General features: G+C 37.3%; 1 protein-coding gene across 3 annotated transcripts in view; it reads right to left on the bottom strand.

Moving 5' to 3' along the window:
* Positions 1–17,453, bottom strand: part of ADAMTSL1 (ADAMTS like 1) — a 396,646-nt gene that overhangs the window by 74,887 nt on the left and 304,306 nt on the right. For all 3 annotated transcript variants that reach the window (XM_085213494.1, XM_085213493.1, XM_085213495.1), the window contains 4 exons: positions 15,570–15,774; positions 14,233–14,380; positions 10,991–11,075; positions 1,574–1,875 (listed from right to left, as the gene is read on the bottom strand). In XM_085213494.1, the coding sequence (XP_085069620.1) occupies positions 1,574–1,875; positions 10,991–11,075; positions 14,233–14,380; positions 15,570–15,774 (740 nt within the window). The remainder of the gene's footprint in view (positions 1–1,573; positions 1,876–10,990; positions 11,076–14,232; positions 14,381–15,569; positions 15,775–17,453) is intronic.

The following is a 17,453-nucleotide window of genomic DNA, read 5'->3' as shown; positions in this document are numbered from 1 at the left end:
GAACCTAAGCAATTTAAGTTCACTTTCAAAATACCATCAACTGAGATTTTTCTGTGTTTATATCTACCAGGATAAAATAATTGTTACATGATATTTGATGACAGCCCTGGGATATGCAGCCACTAATAGCAGACTAAATGACTAATTCCTTCTAGTTACTACCTCTATGAGGTGAAAGGTTACTTCTGCATCTATCCAGTTTCTTCTCTTGAGACTCACAAAACAAAATTAGTTTGACCTGTCTTGCACCTATACTACAAAAGTATCAGACTTAGCATCTGCTAATCTGGAAATTTTGGAGTTGACATCAGAAAAAAAAAAAGCTACCAATTTTTACTGAGAATTGAAAGATTGAGTTTATAAAGGAAAATGTCTCTGTTAGTTCAGCCTGTGTGAAATGTGTTTTAAAATATGCACATAATCACTGTGTTCATATAAATGACTTAAATTCAAGAGAATATTACTAGAAGTTATTCAATTTTCAGTATTCACAAGGCAAATGTGGCAAATCATTAGTGTCACTAGTATACTCAATTCATGACAAGTCTACTGTATAGTCAGTGCTCATCATCACTTAGCAAAGATTAACATCTATTATTTTCTATGTAGGAATCAAAGCAATTGGGATAATTGTGTAACAGCTCTTTGAGAACTGCTCTAAACACTGACTACCATCAGCAAGATAAAAGTAAGCTCAGAAACCTTTTGCATTATTTTCTATTCATCGTTTTTTTTTGTTGTTCTCTTTAAGTTTGTAAGTGATTACAGATCTATCTGTTAAGCATTCATGAATAAGTGGCTTCCAGTTTTATAATATGTATTCTGTATTTATCTACAGTAAACCTTTTTTTTTTTAAATAGCCTGAAACTTCTCATGTAAAAACTCAGCAGTTGTAGAAATCTGGGCTTAATTTAAAAAAATACTGGAGAAAACACATTTTTCAGAACTAGCTAGAAAAAACAATTATTAAAAAAGAGTATCAGGGAACTGCGTATTAGTATTTCATAATATGTAGAACCTGCAACCTTAATTAATTTTGAGAAACTCCAAGTGCCAAGCTGCTAGCTTCAGGCAATCACACCATTAGTACTTTTTTACCATATGTTTTCTTTAGCAGGGGAATCAGAACTAGTGGCACTTAATGACAAGAGTTCGGGAACCAGCTGAGCCCTTAAAATATCAATAATCAAATGCATCTGCTATGGTAGTACCATTTGTTTCCACATATTTATACTTGCAAAGCAGAAGCCAAGAAATAAAAACTAAAACTGACATTTGATTCCTGTCTGTATCACGAGACCACTGTAACATTCAGCTGTTTTTGTGTAAGCGCATTCTGTGAGACCAGATGATACCGGAAAACAGAGATATGTGTACACCAACTGTTCTAAGTGTTGATCTGAAAAGGGAGCCTGAAGGTCCTGAGTAAAAAATATGTTGTGCAAAGAGGGTTTTACATTTTTCATATAAGCCTTTCCATATAGATGTAGCAAAGCAGCAAGTCCATCAGTGTTCACAACAAAACACACTTGAAGAGGGAAAGCACACACAGCACCAAAACATTGCACTTACCTCCTCCACAAGACTCTGAACACTCAGTGAAGCCCTCATATTCCCAGTCATAGAGCTCATCGAATTCCTGCAATCTACCATACAGCAGATCCGTTTCTTCAGGGGTATATTCGGCTGCTTCTCCATTGCAAGGACCACTGTAACAGGCTCTCTGAGACACGGGTTTGGGACCTTCACATTCATCAATGGGCAAGTCAGCCACAGACTGAGAGAAAGACAGAAGCACTTGACATTTCACAAGCCGCACCTGGCTGCCCACTCCACAGGTGACACTACAGGAGGACCAAGCCTCAGGAATAAACCTGTGAGAAGAAGAGTGAGTGCAAGTTGAACAATGTCCAGACACAGCCAGCCATGGAAAAGTAGCATAGATCTGTCCAAGACAAAGTCCATTCAATGAAGTCACTTCACCTTATCATGGTGCTATTATGAAATACATGTAAAAGTGATGGCATATGACTTGAGTCGGTAACAACTCAGTAGTAACAGTAGAAAGATTCTCAGTAAATTTTGGAGTATTTTATATCCACAGAAGAAAACATATACCCTATGTTCATCCTAAAAACTCTCATTGCAATTAATCCTGCAAACTTCTGATGTGCATCATGATCCTACTAGCTACTGTTTTTTTAGGATTCAACCTCTTTCCCTTACTTGACTCTGCACTTAAGTTATTAAAAAAAAACAAACACTACCTAGGCTTCTTATAGAAGTCTATGGAAAGTAATTTCAACCATTGCTCCTATGCTGTGGAAACTGTTTTCAGACTTAATTATTCAAAGCCATAAGAGATAAAAGCCCTCCATTTCTTCACTTATTTTATTTTATGTTATTTTATTTTTCTGTCCCAAGCACATTTTATTTCCATTTCTAACCCTTCTCTGTCTGTAATCTCTCTGATAAGGAACCATTACTTATCCCAGATTTTGGCTTCTTAATATCTAAACATACTTGAACCAAAACAACTTAGAGCCATCTTACACTAAGCACAATAGACCAAATTCTGTGGGTTCTTATTTTTTTGTGTGTGTATCTGCTATTTTTCTCAACAGTGGCATAATTTCTACATTTTTCTGCATGGTCACTTTTCTACATTCAAATCAGTGGTATTCTAATGAACAGAATCTTTATTAGGGTCAAATAGGATCAACCGCCTGACAAGAACCCAGGTGCTTCAGCACCTAAATATATGCATTAGCTAACTTTTTTAAATAAATCAGAATTTACAGGATGTATTTTTGATCAAAATCTCAGCTGCCACTGAGAGTATTCCTCTCATTTTGGTTTTAATTTAGGCAGTCCACAACAAACTTCGACAATTTTATCCAGAGCAGAAGGCAATGCAGACATTTTTTCTAGAGAGTAGGCCTGCTTGGAGCTATCAGAAACTCATTTCTTACCTTGACAATGCCATGCACAGCCTGATAGGGATAAAACGGAAATTTAGTTTTGTGATCAGAAGTTTTTAAAATTTTTGTATGCACTTTTATTTCCCCAAATCTACTGCTTTTCTCTAGTTGACAAGAGAACCTTCACTTTACTGAGTAAAAAACCAAAAACTGTGGTATCCTCTCAGTATGTATATAGCAGGATCCCTGACTACAGCAGCCTGGTCTCCTAGGGCAGACACTATTTTGCTACCCACTTTTTGTGGTTATTCATAACATCTCCTTAAAACCCCGATATTCACTGCTAGCACTACATACAGGAAGTAGTAGAATGGAAACTGTGTATATTACTATAACCTTATAATGTTATTGCAAAGACTGTAAGATTTATTTCTGGATGAAAGCCTTCAAGAAACTAATGATGCTTTTTATTCCATTTCCATGCTCTAGGACATTTTACCTTACAAATGGTAAGTAAAGATAGGTTTTGTTTCAAAGATGGCTATTTTTAATTTTGAAACGATTATAGTTTTTAACAGCTCAGGTAGGCCACACATACTGTTTTGACTAAGACTACACTACTGCTGTAACTTAGTTTGATTAATTTAAATGTAAAGCTTCTTGACCTGACGAACGAAGATGCAAAAATCCTAACCAGGTTACAAGAAAAGACACTGCAGATGTTTTCTTCAAAAGCTGCATTCCTTGCATTTTTTAACATTTTGGATTGTTTTGTAGATTTTCTTTGTTGAAGAACTGTTGTATTCCAAACCAAAAGGTATTATAGTTTGCCAGGCATTAAAATTATTTGATTGGAAAGGCAGAGATACTTTACATACTCAGAATATTTACACATGATTTACACATATCACCCATACAAACACAGGAACAAAAGAGAAAGGAAACAAAAGAGAAGCAAGAACAACAATAGAGCTGACTGGATTCTTTTTAAAATGAGACTTGACCTACAAATACTACACATTATCTTATTTTACCTTGTCTGCAACTTGCAATGAAAGCACTTGAGTATCTTCAGGACAGTGTATTTTGTTCAGATTTCTAGGCCCAATTTATATATTTTAAGTAATGAACTTGGAAAGATAATTTAATTCAAATATTACTGCTGGCTTTTAAAGCAGAGGAGGAATTAGTAGAAGCAAAAGATTTGAAAGCAGAGAAAAAGAGGAAAAAAACCAAAAACCCATAGATGTGGCAGAGCACAGGTTTGGCTTCACTGCTTTTGTAGTATACTACAGCCACTGAAAATACTTTTAAAGTAAATTTTAGTATGTTAAACTAACATATGAGTGTTTGTACATAAAGCACTAAATGCAAACATACTGGTCAAACTGTGAAAGACATTGGAGTCCAGCCTTCAGGCTGGGAAGCACACGCACAGTTTACCTACAAACACAGATTTATTTCAGCTATCCACAGAATATCATATATGTATGAATATTGTGTAGATACCACTTTCCCAGTTCACTTCTGCAAAACTATTTGCATTTGTAAATATTATTATTCATATTTACACTTGAGAATTATTTTTCTTAGTTTACAATTTATTTAGTAATTACCAAAAAAAATTCTCTTTGAAACATATAAAGGGAATGCATTTAAAAATCCAGCTTCTGTAGAGTGGCTGAGGCAGAGACGAGAATAAATGTATATTCATAGAATCATAGAATAACAGAATGGCTTGGGTTGGAAGGGACCTCAAGGATCATCAAGCTCTAACCCCCTTGCCATTCGCAGGGCCGCCAATCTCCGTAACTACCAAGGCCCCATCCAGGCTGGCCTTGAACACCTCCAGGGACAGGGCATCCACAACCTCTCTGGGCAACCTGCTCCAGCACCTCACCACTCTCTCTGTAAAGAACTTCCCCCTGATATCCAACCTAAATCTTCCCTCCTTCAACTTAAAACCATTTCCCCTTATCTGCCATTATCTATCCTTTTAAAGTATTGATTCCCCTTCTGGCTGAGGCTTTAGGTACTGAAAGGCTGCAATGAGGTCACCCTGAAGCCTTCTTTTCTCCAGGCTGAACAAGCCCAGCTCTCTCAGCCTGTCTTCATAGGGGAAGTGCTCCAGCCCCCTGATCATCTTCGTGGCTCTCCTCTGGACCCTCTCCAACAGCTCTCTATTTTTCTTGTACTGGGGGCTCCAGACCTGGACACAGTTCTCCAGATGGGGCCTCACAAGAGCAGAGAGGAACAATCACCTCCGTGTCCCTGCTGGCCACCCCTCTTCTGATGGAGTCCAGGATACCATTTGCTTTCTGAGCTGCAAGAGCACACTGCTGGCTCATGTTAAATTTTGATCCACCAGGACCCCCAGGTCCTTCTCTGCAGGGCTACTTTCGAGAATTGCTCCTCCCAGTCTGTATATTCCTCTCCATAAGGTAACGTACAGGTAACTGGGGAAACCAGAAGAACTGAAACACAAAGCTTCAGTGCTCAGTAATGGGAGACCTTCCTCACTGATCACAGTGTTTTGAGTTTGAGATATACACAAATGAAAGACAGTATAGAGATTGATATAATCCATTTAAAATCCATTTTAAAATCCATACTGAGAACTGTAAATACCAGTAAGACTGGGTATTTGAAGACACAGACATCCATCTATTTAAACTCCTAAAACCAGAATACAACTGGTGAGATAACAGTGCTCAGTGGCTTGTTTAAAGGTATAGAAATTTTCTCTGCTAGAACTGGAAACGGAGCTCAGACTTCCAGACTTATTGTCTTGAGCTGAAATACGAGTCTGTTCTTCTCCAAGAGGATCCACCTTCCTATGGGAAACAACTTAATACTGCAGATTTCTTACACGCAGAAACTGTGTAGTTGCTGATGCTGTTGCTCAGAGGAGTGAAAGTGAGGAGCCACAATCACCTGTGAATAAAATCCCCGAAGGCTCCATCTCTAGGATTAATAACATCACAGCCTCCTGGATAGGTTAGATTACAATCTGAATAATTACAGTCTATCCCCCATCATTTCTCTTCAGTTCAGTTCAAATGCAATCTTCTCCTTCAGCATTAAGTCAGATCATTCTGTACTGTTGGTGCTCTCCATAAATTCACTAGTGTCTTTCTCCCTACGGGAAGATTCTATCCCTTACAGATATTAGACATAAATCCTACACAGAGGTAAGTCTCTAAAGGATTTTTTTAATGAATAGAAAGAAAAATTACGTGATATTAGCTGCTACACTGCTGCTCTTTCCTGTGATTGACCGCATTGATAATTTCATTGTATGCAATTAAATCTTATCGTGGAAAGAGTTCCCTGAACTTCCTTCTTCCCCACACGACACTGATATAGAATAATGCAGCACCACTACTGTTTCAGCAATTCAGTAATCGTAACATATCTAATTCCTAGGGTAAACCACTTGTAAGCAGTTTCAAAATTACATTTTGACCTGTGAAATTGCTACAAACCTAATTATAGAAACCATTTTGTGGGGAAAACAGAATGAGATAGCTTACATGTCTTTGGAAACATGAATATCTACTGAAAAGTAAAAAAGAGATATTGGGTGACTCTGCCACATTGACCTCTCTGACCAAATCCACTTCCCTGAGGGCTCTGTCCCCCACTGATGCATGTCAGGAATTTCCTTTTGTTTCTTTCTGAACTGGCCTCATCACTATGATGGTGCCATCTGGCATCCAGATATTATTGTTTGCCTCTTTTTATCCCCTTCTTTTTATGGCTAGCACCATGGTTATTTATGGCAATATGTTAAAAGCCGGGTATGGTGTTAACATACAAAAGCATTTTTCAAGAGTTAGAGAAAGAAATCTTTTAAACAACCCCTCCACTATCCATAAAAGCAATCTCATTACTCATAGAAAACCCCATGCTTTTTTAATCATGATTGCTGCTTTTTCTGACTTCACCGTCATGCTGTGCTGGTGCAATCAGCTTCAGTGCAAGAGGTCAGGCAGAAAAATATTCTGACTTCTCCCTTTGATAACGACTGTTGAATAGTCACTTCAGAGACGGCAGTAATAAGGGAACAATACATAGAGTGCCATAAGGACTTCTCACCTTGCATCTTTGTGCTAGAGGAGACTGCAATATTTTCTTACCAGTCTAGAGTATTTCCTGGCAGTTCTGTCAAAAAATAATACTTAATTGACTCTGTCTAGAGGTGCTGCAGATTAGATAACGCAAACTTAACTGCTCCCTCTGGACATCAAGTGTCTGAACTAGTTGTCAGTAATTATTTGAGCAGTAGAACAAATAAGGACCAATTTAACATGGATTTGGATTGGAATGCTGAGTGCCCAAATAGATTCTCTGGTATCTCTAATGGATTGTAAGTCCTTTAGAAACCTTTTCTTCAACAGGGGAGCTAGTAGGTGCAAGTTTTATACCTAGTCATATCATTCAGTGAAACGTGAGAAATACAACCATTGTATTTCCTGATGAGTATTAACCAAATGTGACAGAGGAGTAAAGTTCTTTTTGATAAATTTATACCTCCGTCCAATTCAGCTAATAGCAATACATTCAGACATTATTAAGGAAAGAGGAAGGCAAATGACAGACAGACATATACAGACAAAATTACATTGTAAGGCTTGCTTCCTTTGGAAATCCTGAAGAAATAAACAGTGGAAGGCATTAGATGCAGATGGAGTAAAAATGAGGTGTCTGCTGTCCTAACAGTACATATTAAAGAATGATCATAAATTACAGGTGGAATTTTACAATGAAAAAAGTCCACTAAATTTACGCTCATATATAAAAACTTCATAATTCATCGTTTGCAATTTCTTAGCAAATATATACGCAATACAAAGTCACTAAAATCACAAGACAGCAATACAAGATTCACAAACATGAGACTTCAAAATACACAAGATTTTCAGTTTTGGCTTTTAAATTTCCAGTAAACAAAAATTTTTGAGAAGAACAACAGAGTTTCTTACAGGTGGGAGCTGCTTTCTCTGCCCTAAGAATGATAAGGAAGAAAAGATAACAGTGTCAGGGGTTCAAAAAGCAATCTGCTGGCTTCAAAGAATGACCCTGTCTCTAGAGAAGAATGGGAGCAGTGATTTGATGGCATAAGAAAGCTCAGGAAAGGCATTAGATGAAGTGTAGAAGAAAGAATTTTTACTAACATCTGCCTGTGGACAGTCAGAAAATCAGTCACTGTTACATCGCTACTGAGCAAACTGGAAAATCATAGGGACATATTTTTCTGAAGAAGCTTAAAGTACTTCAGCTTCAAGCAAACACTCTCCTGAACACAGTACTGCCTTCTCAGCACTGGGTTTATCACTTCCCTGGATACCTCCTGCTTCACATCCCCCTTTCCCATCCATCTGCCTTTCCTCTCCCCATATCATTCTCTCCCTGTCAAGCTAAGGAGTGGGGTCTCTGAGAAAGGCTGCCCTGCCTCCCTCAGCTCGATGCCCACACCTGCTCAGGCAGCTCCACTCTATTGAGTTAGGAGAAGGGGAAAGCCTCCTCAGCAAAGGAGAAACAGATTTTTTTTTTTTTCCTCACGTCCTGGAGTGTTTTCTTAAAATATTTACAGCTAAGTAACACACTCCAAATAAGTGGGATTCTTAGGAAGACAAACAGTAAGAAGTGGATGGCCGTGTTCTAATTATTCAAATTGACAGTCAGCAAAAGAGCTGGCAACATCTCACACTGTCATACACCAGATGGATTTGATCTGACATCTTTCACTAGTTCTGACCTTTATATTAGTGTGCTACTACATTCCGGACTGACCATTCATTAGCCAAAATAAGTGGATGACAGCTCAATATCAGTCAGCATATTGAGCCATAGGATACTACATTGTATCTCTACAGCTACAGAAAGAGAGACCAAAGGACATATTATCATCTAACACGTCTTACTTTTCAACTAACTGGTGTATTTGAAAGCAGATTAAAGCAGACAAGTGGTATTGTAAAATTGGCATTGAAATTGACTGTTGATTGTGTGAGTTCTGAATGTTCCATCTCTTTTGTTTTCATGTCATTATACATATTTTTTTAATCTAACAACCAGGATCTAAAAAGAATGTGTGTTTAAACTTAGACATTAATGAAAACCACTACTAATTGTGAAGCACTGAAACATCTTCTGGGGAAGTTCACCACTCAAGGTCATTGTCAACAGACTAGATTGTCTGACAGAATATGAATACGACTATTAGCATTTACAGGGATTGCACGGATTGGTTGGCAGTACAAGCCATCTAAGTTTTTATTTGGCCTTTCTGGCTCATGCTTTATCACTAGAAATTGTTCCAAATCAAACAAAGGCATGGATAGCTCTGAGCTTTGGAAAATTTTACACAAAGAGCCTGACTTTTCATCCTCTATTTTAGCTATTAATAAACAAGTATAAAAATTTACAGTTTAATTTAATTTACTGTCATATTGATTTCCCATCAGCCTTAAACAAAGATTAGTCATGTTTCCAGAGTTGTGTTTTGCAAGGAGAAAAAAATGTACAAATTGTTGACCCATGGCAGAATGAACGTAATCTGAACAGTGCTCCACTGCATTAGTATCCCACTGGTATCACTGAACTGTTGTGAGAAATAGGGTAAAAAGATAAGGAGATCTTAGCAGAACAGAGTCTTTATTGCAGCAGAGCAGTGAAATTGTGAAGAAAATAGATGTCATAGCAGCTCATAAAACTTAGAAGATTTAAAGAATCTTAAGCTCCTTCTCAGGCCCTTAAGGCCTGTTTTAGTACAACAAACAGTATACTCACAAGCTTTTCTAGAGTATTTTATAAAAAATGTCTGTGATGATATAAACCAAAATCTCTTCATGTTTCTTTGCAGGCTGTGCTTATTCTGTACAAATCTCTTATCACTAACATCAAAAGAGACATTTAGCTGTGTATATACATATATTACTATACTTCTTCTACAGTACTGCCAACGTTGTATACAAAACATACCTACATTTTGTCACTGTACAAAACTGCTGCAAATTTTTCTAAGTATGATCACATACCAACATAACTCCTTTTGGTAAAATTCCCAACAATATATTTTTAAATTTATGTCTCCAAGTGTTAATTCAAAGGAAAAGGAAAAAGGAAGAAGGAAAAGGAGAAAGAAAAAGGAAGAGGAAGAAGAAGAGGAAAAGGAAAAGGAAAAGGAAAAGGAAAAGGAAAAGGAAAAGGAAAAGGAAAAGGAAAAGGAAAAGAAGAAAAAAGAAAAGGGAAGGGGAGGGCAGAGCAGGGGAGGGGAGGGAAGAAGGGGAGGGGGAGGGAAGAAGGTGGGGGGGGAGAGAAGAAGGAGAGCGAGAGGGGAGTGGGGAAGGGGAAGGGGAAGGGGAAAGGGTAGGAAAAGGGGAAGGAGAAGGGGAAGGGATTTTCAGTCTATGTAAATAGGTCTATCTGTTATCCAAAAGAATCCACAGCAGGAAGAAGAGATAGATACTAATGGGATACAAGGTACTGACAGATCACTCTTGCAAAAGTGGCTAGGAAAAGACTGTTAAGAGTCTAGAAGAACAAGGAGGGGAAAATCCATGAAAGAAGGTAAGTGGAAATACAGCATACAAACCAGAGCTCTGGGGTTCTAGTTTATTTCCTGTTAAAATTAATTCACATCATTAACTGATATTACATTATTCCTGAGGAGGATTTCTTCATTGGCTGCCCTGTATTTTACCTGTTACTACACAGGAGTATTGTGACAATAAATAAAGGTGCTGAACACTGAGATACAGTGGTAGTGGGGATTGTAAAACTAATTCAGGCAGACAGAATCTTATTGTAATATCACTGTAAATGAACTTAAATAAAACATAAATGTATTTGTTCAAATTCAATGCGCATTTGTCTTCTTAGACTCTGCCTCTTCACATCTAAATATGACACAGCCTTAAGTCCTCTGATTTCCATGGAGCTAGATTTGGCCTTTATCCTCTAATAAGAAACAAATATAATTTCAAGAGACCATGTCAGTTCAGCACAGGCTTCAGATCCTCATCTCACACGTGCCTGCTGTGAAAATTTTTTTAAGACTTACGAAGGTTCTTCGGACACCACTGCTCCTTCTTCCAGCTCTTGAGCTTGTTTGTACCACGGCAACTTTGCTTCCACGGGAAGTTTCTCTACAGAACAAATGCAAGTATGTGAAAACAGAAACCATGCAGCAGCAATGCTCCCATGTGTGCCAGCCTTTGCTTTTTCACTGAGTGTGCTTGGAATATACACATGCCTCCTTTCACATGGAGGTTGAGCTCAAGAAGAGAAAGGAGAGAGACGGAATTATGGAATTGTTACTATGTAGTTGTCAGCTGGATTATAAAGTTCACAAGATTAGTTATATGATCAGATAGTTACTTTACAGATGATGCAACTGGGCTACTAAACTGAAACTTTAGCAAGTATTTTTCAGAGCGATACTTAGAAGTGTAATGACCTCCATTGATGCTTTGAAGGCAAAATATATAAAATACTTGTGCTTATGCTTGAATTTTAGAATTTCAGAGGATGCCTTAATCCTGCTTTTGATAGATGTCAAAAAAGAAGAAAATCCTGATTTGATGAGTGATACCCCAAAAAAAGAGAAACTGTAATAAAATGGTCAAGCTATACTTTTTAACTTTATCAGTTCATCAGCTATGTGGATTTAAAAAATGAGCTTGATACTTTTTCTGTCATTTCTGATGAAAAACAGTGGGGCTGCTTTTTCTCTCGTCCAGGATATGCACACAACATAATGAGTTGCTCTGTTCTGGGGAGTGCAGGACCATTCAATTCTTTCAGCCAAATTCTGCTCTCATGCAGTGTCAAAGCAGAGCATTTCAGCTGAAGGCAGTGGAGCTGTTTTAACTCTACAGGGGCATAACGTAAGAGCAAATTTGGCACCATAATTTGAAAACAAGCTCTGCATATTAACAAAATATTTCGGGTCAGAATAAAGAGAAAGACACAAATACAGCAGAATGAAACTCAGGACACGGAAGAGAACCAGGACCAGGCTTACTGGCCACTCACAAACCACCTAAACCTTTTTGACTTAGGTAATGTGTAGATTTGTACTCATCAACAGGAAAGATTAATGTCATTCAGAATATTTAAGATTTTTCAATAACTTCATTGTGAATAAGAAGGAACCTTTCATGCATGCACATGAAATTTCCAAACTGTTAGTTTTATCACAGAGGAAAAATGATTAACAACTTGATTTCACAGCTACTGCAACTTTTGTCAAGTAAATTTTCTTGGAGTAAGATGTTAACTGAGGAAAGAAGGGACAGCAATTTAATAACTATGCATCTCTCCCAGAAATATCTTGCCAAGTTCTTACTCTAATATATTTACTAGTGCCATTTGAGGATGAATATTTGCCAGCATTGCTCTTAGTTCAATCTATATTTTACCACTTTTGTTATCCAAAATATGTAGGAGATAGTTCTATTTATATGCACTGTAGCCCACTTTATGAGTTTTGGAAAGCCAGATATTACTTCTATGCTTTATTTCCTCAGATTCAAGTACTTGTAAAAAACAAAAGCTCTCACGTACAGTTGTCTGCTATGTGACTCTTTAAATAACTTTTGTTTTTTAAAAATGTGCATTCAGCAGGAGAGAGATAAAATCAATTGCCATCTATGCTGTAAAATAATTTGGAGGATGAGAAATGCTGATGTTGTATAGGCTGCTTTGACAAAAAATGAGTGAAATTTACTCCTAATATAAGCAAATGAAGAACTTTTAATTTTAGAGATTAAAGTAAAATCTCTACTTTTATAGGAGAGTATAAAAACAATAGAACCTACATTTTACAGAAAGTTTTATTAAATAAATGCACATTCTCAATAAAAATTGAAAATTACTACTTAATCTAGGGTTATACTGTATTTTCCCATTATTGTTGTAAGATAAAGTGCCTCAGTACATGAATAAAAGAAAATGAAATAAATTACATCAATTATTTGCATTCTGGTTTTCTTTTGCAAAGAGTGTTAAAAAGAGTATTCCATATGTTTTATTTTGCTATTTCGATCAGCTAAGAACATTGTTTTCCTGCTTTATTTTATTCCAGGTATGGAAGGAAAAAGCAAACTAAGACTAAAACATTCAACAGAATTGAGGTACTTTACTACAACAATTAAATTTAAATTTAAATTTATAATGCTAGATTCAAGACATAAAAAAGGACAAACTTCCATCACACAAATAGAACAATTTGTATTAGAAGAGACCTCTGGAGACCATCTAGTCCAGCTCTTTTCAGAAAGTATGATTTAGTTTTCAGGTACATGTATCTTCAAATATTACCACTTGCATTATGGGGGAAAAATTACAGAACCAAGATGAAAACTAAAATCAAATCCTAGCAACATACCATGTTTCATAAAGAGCTTTCCATCCCATGGGAGAAAGTGGAAGAAAGTGAGAGTCGTCTCTACTCAGACATTAATGATGTTATGTATTGCAAAGGGCAGCACAAGAATTGGTAAAGATGACAGTCAGTTGCAAGAGTGTACCTCCAGAAAACAGCCATGTGGAATTACTAGACAAATCCCATTGGAAGAAATGTCTTGACAGATGCAAGCAAACCTTCCTAGCTGGTCTTGCATCTTCCACATTCCCTAGGCAGAACTCATTTGTGGGTGGTATGCATCATCTGGTTTTCAGCATCTTAATGCATTTTGCTTACACTGCATGCTGCAAGCAGACAGCAGCTTTCTTTGCATGGGTTCTGAATGTGATAAATGGATAAAGCCTCACAGATTCAGCTGGTTAACTGAGCGCAAGGCCACTGCATCTCTAGATGAAGCTCAGTCATGATAGCAGAGCCTTTTATTCATCCTGAGATGCAGACTGAGTGAGCTCACATCCTTCAGCAGAGCACAGTGCAAAATACCCTTTGCTTTCCTGAGGGCCAGCATCTGAGTTTTGCAACTTTGGTAATTGGCAGATCAGTGAAGTCCCACACTCCAGATAAACTGGTACCTTGCAAATTGACAAATTTGTCTGTCATAGGACAGTGAGCACAGAAATTAAAATTCCAAATTTCACTTTTCCATCCTGGATCATCATCAGGCCACAGGTCACACTTATTTCAAATAATAAATGCTCATAATATTCACCAAGATATCGATTCATTTTTCAAAAGAGACTGATTCTTTTCTTATGGTGGAGTTTATGTCTCTAAATTAGGGAAATTAAAATCACTTACATTTCTGTAGTCCAGAAATTTCTGTAATTTAGTCAGCATACAGACACAAAAATTCGTAAGAATCTTTCTCTCATTACCTTTGGGTTTGTAACAAGGAGTGGGTACGATGCATTCCTCTTTTATGTGTGGCTTTGTTTTAGAGCTACAGCCTCCTGTATGCATCCCCCTGTGATCAATGCAAAGGACCACACGATATCTGAGCCCTTGTCCACAGGTCACAGTGCACTGGAAAAATAGGAGAAATGAAGGAATGATTGCAGTATGTTGTAGGAGCAATACATAAAAAAAGAATGTGCAATAGAAATCACAGGGCAAAAGGTGATGCAGAAACACCCAACCATGTTCATGTACTATTCATTATATTTAGCAGTTATGGATAAAACATAAAATCGACACAAATATTTGCCTTTTTGTTCTGCACATATACTTGGCTGGGACTTTTAGCCTCTGGAATTCTTATGCTGTGCCACACTCTTAGGACTGGCTACTTGGCTTGTGGCCATCCATCCCAAAATGGATATGCTTAGTAACACCCTGTCAGCTTCATCTAGAGCCACTCTGCTTTGCTTGGGCAAAGTACTGAAACTTATGTGTTAAGAGAGGTGACACTCAGCTATTTTGGAACATGGCACCAAACAGAATGGGAAACTATTCAGGCTTTCTTCCCAAAGACACTTTCTTACGTCTTTTTTCATTTATTTTTGCTAAGGTACATCACTCTTTTCCCCATGCGGGTTGTTTCAAAAGTGGTTGAACGGGTCAAGATCAAACCTAGCAACCACTGGGAAGGTTTATGGATAGGACCAGCGTTACTTTGTTCTTAGATAGCTGCTTGTTAAACACTTTGCAATCAATAAAGAACACCTAATCTGTGGATAAAATAGCTTAACTTCTAAGAACTCATCTCACTTGTAGAAAAATTAGGGTGGTGAGAACCCGAATTCAAGACTAAAAAAACAGGCATTTTTTTGCAGGAAAAATAAAGGAGACTCAGGGACAAAGAATAATAAGCATAAAAACCCAGTCACTTATGGATTTATAACTTTCTAGAAAATTATTAGAAATTTATGGCACAATTTTTGGTTGAAAAGTTATAGGACACATGCTGTTACCTGATTATGAACAGCTTACTGCTTTTGTTGTGTGCATTTATGTTCTCAGCCTATTCTTAGTAGAGGATCACTAATCAACATCAAATCTGATTTATTTTTCCATCATTTTCCCTAACCTTGTTAAATCTTATTAATTCACAGCCTTTGCATTTACTTTGTATTTAGACAAATAGTGTGAATTGAAACAGAGAAAGAAAGATAATAAAAGTTTCTAATTCAACGAGCTCACTAAACTATTATTCTCTGCATTGAAGATATGTTTTCAGTATACAAAACACAAAATCATCAAAGTGAAACATTACCGGTGACCATTCCTGAGCAAGCCACTTTGGGCAGTCAAATATATTGCAAGGTTGGACAAGAGGCATCTTTGGAGTGTACATGCATTTCCATTCTTCCACGGGGCTAATATGCCCTTGAATGTCTTCCTCCACACAGGAGACACTGCGGCTTTGAATGCCCCCTCCGCAGGATGAGGAGCAGGCAGTCCAGGGTGTACTTTCCCATCTGGGAAAAAGCAAAATGTGACAGAGAAGAGTCAACAAAAGGAACCCGATGCTCCCATTACTGGCCCCATAAACGCATAAACTGTTACCTGCAGTTGTTTTGCCTGTACTTCAGATTACCCTCAGAAAAAATTACATGTAAGTGGTGATATCAACAAGGCACTCTGATGGGTGCTATCTTTAATTTACCAACTTAAATGTGAAACCTCCTCTCTACACTAACTCTATGACTACTAATTTTATTATAATCTCTTTTATTTAGCTGATGTAATTATCGTATTTTCCCAATTTGTCACATTCTGAGAAAGCTTTGTTACAAATTACTACAAATTACTAGAGGTTCAGTCTGTTCCTGAACTTATTACGTTACTTTTGCTAGAACAGGCGAAAAATAGCAGTGCTTCGTTCAGGTGAAAAAAGTTATGGAGAAAAAAAAAATAAGAAGATTGGAGGAAATTTTCAAAGAGAAGAAGAAGCTATATTGATAGATGGATAAATAGATGGATGGATAAATTGCATAAGCCTTGTCTTCTTAGACCTGAAGCAGGGGGAGGAATTCAGACACCATCTTTTCTCAACAGGTGCCATTTGAACATTGTAATGACAAATCCATATGGTAACATGTATGCTCCAAAAAGCCATGAATAAGAGTTTTTTTTTTCTCCTCCCACAATGATGCATATACAATAATATATGTATTGTTTTAAATGCATATATTTCTGTTTGCATAAAATGCAGACTGGTATTTCCTTCCTTATATTCAAGCTGCTGTCACAGAGAAGATCCAGGACCACTGTTACAATAGCTATGAGTGAGGCTATTCTTTTTAACAAGGAAATTTGAAAAAAATGTTTGGAATATTATTTTGGTCACAAGTTTTTTTTTATTTTTAAATATTGTTATGGTAAGATCCCCATCTGTTTCCTATTTCAGGCAAGAAAGAAAAAAAGTGACAGGTGAGGATGTTTTTCTTGTAGTCACAACAAAGTAATTAGTCTCATTAAGTTAACCTTACATGATCACCAAAGTTGTTAGGCAATATGAAATAAGTCTACCTTTCCCTCTGATTTTTCATCGTATCAACCCATCTTATTCCTATCAGCTCCACTATATTTATGCACAAACTGCACTTGGATAATGGCTAGAAGTGCTCTAAGATACTGTGTGAAATGGCTTATGTTAATAGTTGTTTATGAATGATAAAGCCATCAACTGGTTCTATGTGTGAACACAAAGAAGTGGTAGAACGATATTTACACCACGTCATGGTGTGCTCTCTATAAGCCCCATATGTCACAGATGTGTATTGCGACATTTTTAATTCAAACGTGTCACCTGTGGATTTTCGGGACAAGTTATCCAGGTAAGGTTTCTAACTATCACAAATGTAACTGAAGAGAGCTCAAACTGAAACTGGTAAGCAGCAGAAACTCTTGCTACCAGCCTGAGCCTGGCATAGGGTTGCTGTGGCTGGAATTCTCTGCAGTTGTTGGGAAAGGCTGCTGGGTGCCTCTGGCATCCTTGGCAATACAAAAATGCTTAATCTAGGCAAGCAGTTTGTTCTTGGGTTTTATATGTGTGTAAGACAGAAAAGAGTTCTCAGCCACACAGCTCTTAAAGGTGAAACCCTTTCGAGTTACAAAACAGGCATTACTGATTGAGGATTTGTGAGAGGATGTG

The sequence above is a fragment of the Meleagris gallopavo genome, chromosome Z (assembly GCF_905368555.1).
Source record: "Meleagris gallopavo chromosome Z, MGAL_WU_HG_1.1, whole genome shotgun sequence".
Taxonomy (NCBI): Eukaryota; Metazoa; Chordata; class Aves; order Galliformes; family Phasianidae; genus Meleagris; species Meleagris gallopavo.
This window is presented reverse-complemented; position numbering and strand designations above follow the sequence as displayed.